The sequence below is a fragment of the Nanorana parkeri genome, unplaced genomic scaffold, assembly GCF_000935625.1.
Source record: "Nanorana parkeri isolate BGI_ZX_2015 unplaced genomic scaffold, ASM93562v1 scaffold1354, whole genome shotgun sequence".
NCBI classification, from domain to species: Eukaryota; Metazoa; Chordata; class Amphibia; order Anura; family Dicroglossidae; genus Nanorana; species Nanorana parkeri.
This window is the reverse complement of record NW_017307622.1, coordinates 260,462-264,319: the sequence shown is the minus strand read 5'-3', so window position 1 is coordinate 264,319 and position 3,858 is coordinate 260,462. Positions and strand designations below refer to the sequence as shown.

Below are 3,858 nucleotides of genomic sequence, written 5' to 3'. Positions count from 1 at the left end.
CATATTAATTGCAGGTTGTAATGCAACAGAATAGGAAAAAAAATGCCACGGGGGTGAATACTTTTGCAACATGAATATCAGGGGTAAAATACTATTGAAGGGGCTCCCTTGGTTACACACGAGAGGTTTTGGGGCCAGTTTAAAATGGCGTGCTCATACCTAGGAGGTGCAGAGCGGCTGTAATATTATGACCGAACAAAACAATGGCTATCGTCACAGGAGGGGAGACAATAGACCGACGTCGTACCTTGGAGCGAAATGTTGGATGGACAAAGTACAGAGCCTTCAAATTCTTTTTGTACCTATAAAAAGAGAAGTTCGTAAGAATTTACAAAAATAGCAAAAAAATACTTTAAATGACTGGCAGTTCGGATGACTAATGATGCCGATCTACATACGAATTCCAAAATGTGGGGTTTGCTTTTATTGTAATGTTTGCCGTTAAAACTGCAGCACGGCCTATTACGTGTACACGCAGCGCCACCTTCAGGTAAGAGCAGGAACTGCGGCCACATTACATGTATTGTTACCTAGCACATGACTTGACTTGTTGCAGGGATGACTTTCCCGTCCTTGTCACTTTCACAACATTCTGAAAGCCCAATAAATAATTAGGGGGTCTATTAGACCCCTAATGCCACCTTTGCAGCCCAATGAAGCTGATCAAGCCCAGTGATGGGGTGGCTTTACAGCCATCTGATCATTTGCAGTAGGGATGCCCCGATACCACTTCTTTAACACCAAGTACTTGCCGATACCAATTACCGATACTTTTTCTTAAAGGGACATGTGACATGTTTTTCTAAAACACAGTCTAATGATTTTAGGGCAGTTTCTCACCCAGGGCTAAATACATATGTCCACAAAAAGCAGAATACAGATGTCCCCAAAGCACAATAGATCCCACCAGAGCATAATACGTCCCAGCAGAGCACAATAGATCCCACAGCAGCACAATACATACCACCACAGCAGAAGGCTGCAGTCTCAACTGGGCGGCATGTGGCGCTCTGCATGGTTCTTAGTTGATCGGACGGGTTCCGGTGTCCGGGGCTGTCCTGTGCTGTGTGTGGGGCTGTCCATGGCTGTGCCAGGAAGAAGGAGCAGGAGGCATAGAAATGGACAGGCACTGCCAGGGACAGCTACTGCCAGGACCCAGGGCCGGCATCGGCCTTAAGAATCGGGGCATTTTCACGAGTACAAGTACTCGTGAAAATGCCGGGTATCGGCCCTGATACCGATACTAGTATCGGTAACGGGACATCCCTAATTTGCAGTACATAGCCGGGAGTCAGGTGAATGGACTCCTAGCTGCTGTAGCAGCCATGCGTCAGTTTACAGCTGCCGTGGACATAGTACTTACATCCGTGGCCGTAAAAGGGTACTACTGCATCTACTGCATGATGCTACGCATGTTGTTAGTTATGGATGGAGTGTGGAAGGATTGCAACCTTTCTATGGATTTGTCACCACTGTGGCAAACAGGAAGCTCCCAAATTTTAGACCGGAAGAGGATACATCTTCCTATGGGGGGACACACCCATTCTAGTGGCAGCTAAGAGGGGGACTTTCCTTCCCTTTGTACAGATTTCATCTCCCTTCCTGTTGTGTCTTTGCGACTGCAAACGGCAATTATGTAACAAAATGAACCAAAACAAATAAACTGAGCCCAGAAATAATATCTCAAGATTCCCCAAGACCCGTGTTCTATCGAAAGCTCCAACTCATCGAAATCTCCAACCACCTCACTTCCGGTGCTCAGAAAGACCGGAGCTCTGTACAGGTGCGCCGCGCATGCGCGCATAGCGTTTTCAGCATACTTGTCGAGGTTGCCACCTGCTGAATATTGTTAAAATTCAGCTGAGCAGAAGCTCAGTCAGTGTTTGTGCTTTGCAGTCTAACTGTCACGATCTAGGATCAGGCTCAGAGTCCAGTAGCTGAAGCAGCAGGCAACATCGTGTATAACAGGCCGGGTTTGGTACACAAGCAGACGGTAGTAGTATAGGAGCAGGCAGAAGCGTAGTCAGAGATCAAGCCGAGGTCAGTAGCCAAAAGGTATCAGGTATGTAGCAGGGGGCAGTGAGAGCAGTCGGTGAATCAGCAGCCAAAGGTCGGTACACGGGTAGCAGTATGAGCGGATTGCATCACAGGAGGAGCAAGAAAGCAAGATATGGGCAGGAGCACAATAATCTGGCAAACAGGAAGTGAAGAGGCGTGGCTTAAATAGGAAGTTCAGGGGAAGAGCATGGAGTTCAGCAGAAACTAGGTTTACCTGAGGATTACACAGGAGATCAGGCAAGGAGCTATCCAAGGTTCTAAGGTGGCTCAGCAGGTAGAACCACCGCCAGCTACAGCAGAGGTTCTGGGTTCAGATCCGATTCCTGAACGAACGCCGCCCGATCGAAATCTCCAACTTGCCTGTACCCGGCAGTGAGGTAGTTGGAGATTTCGACGAGTTGGAGCTTTTGATAGAACACCGGGCTTGTCAGGGCGCGATCACTTACTTGGCATCTACCACATCGTAGACGTTCTTGAGGAAGTCGGACTCCAGGTGGTTGTGTTCTCCGGTCAGAGTGTGGAAATACACCAGGATGTAATCCTTGGCCGCCACGTGATCCATCATATGGATGAAATACAGGAGAGCCTGCAGGGGACAAACACGTCACATACATGTCAGGCGGGTGATGTCATACTGAGATAAAGTCCGTACATGGTAAATCATCAATTCGCTTGAATTCAGAGGCCTTCCTACGATTTTAGAATCTCATCTGTTCAGGGGGATATCTGATGAGTTTATAACTCGGATAAATAATTGCTACATTGTGGAAAAGAAAGCCAAATCACCATCACTGGTCTACCGAGGAACAAAATCGAGAAACTTGACTGCAAATACGAAAGGCGGAGTTTATAACAAAAACTGGAGGATTGTTATAGAAACCCAGAGAAGCCCAAATATTGTCAGTTCTAGGTTCTTTTAACTTATGAGTAATAAATTAGGGATGCACCAATATCGAATTTTCCTTTATCGAGGACCGATAGTTATATTTCGGTACTCGCCGATACCGAATACCGGCACTACTGGTAGCATGGAGCCGGTTTCACGGGCAATCAGGAAGCCGGGTCTTTACCCGTGGCCTGGCTTCCCGATTGGCCGGGAAGCTTGCTCCATGCTGTTTGGCCAGTTCGATGCGGATTGGCCGGGAAGCTGGCTTCCCAGCCAATCAGCATTGAGCTGGCTTCCCGGCCAATCAGGAAGCCGGGCTGCGAGTCATTAACCACGGCCCGGTGTCCTCATTGGCTAGGAAGCTGGCTCCATGTTCCCTCGCGGTCACCCGCCAGTCAGAGGAAATCTCCCTCTGACCAGAAGTTCCGGTATTGGTGTAAGTATCAAAACATTTAGGCGAGCACTCGCCCAAATACTCGGTATCAGCGCCGGTACTAGTATCAGTGGATCCCTAGTAATAAATATTTTCTAATGAGCATCTGCAGGGGTGACCCTAGTCTGTTTGCTGGGGTTAAATGTGTAAGGTCTACCCATTTTTCTCACACAGCTCTTACCAAATTATCAAATTGGGTTGCTCTGCCCAGTGTGCCGCCCAGCAGCTGGCAACCAGTGATTTCGATGATGGCATCCATCCACAGCTGGGTGAGATGCCGGCCAGAGCCTCCCAGGTTGCTAAGGGCAGGAACATGTGTTTGGCCCTTAAAGGAGAACTATGAGGGGGGTGCTTTTCACTCACCTCATAGTTCTAGCCGACCTGTGACAATGAGACTGTCACAGGTCGGCTCAGTAGATCGGGAGGTGAGGGAACACATACCGGCGCTCGCTCACCTCTCGATCCTGTCAGGGCTCTCTGC

The 3,858-nt window shown here is 48.6% G+C and overlaps 1 protein-coding gene across 2 annotated transcripts in view; it reads right to left on the bottom strand.

Annotated features, from left to right (window-relative positions):
• The window catches only part of GDAP2 (ganglioside induced differentiation associated protein 2), a 44,543-nt gene that overhangs the window by 9,400 nt on the left and 31,285 nt on the right, over nt 1-3,858 (bottom strand). For both annotated transcript variants that reach the window (XM_018569554.1, XM_018569553.1), the window contains exons 11-12: nt 2,505-2,644; nt 248-302 (exon numbers count right to left, since the gene is read on the bottom strand). In XM_018569554.1, coding sequence (XP_018425056.1) covers nt 248-302; nt 2,505-2,644 — 195 coding nt within the window. The remainder of the gene's footprint in view (nt 1-247; nt 303-2,504; nt 2,645-3,858) is intronic.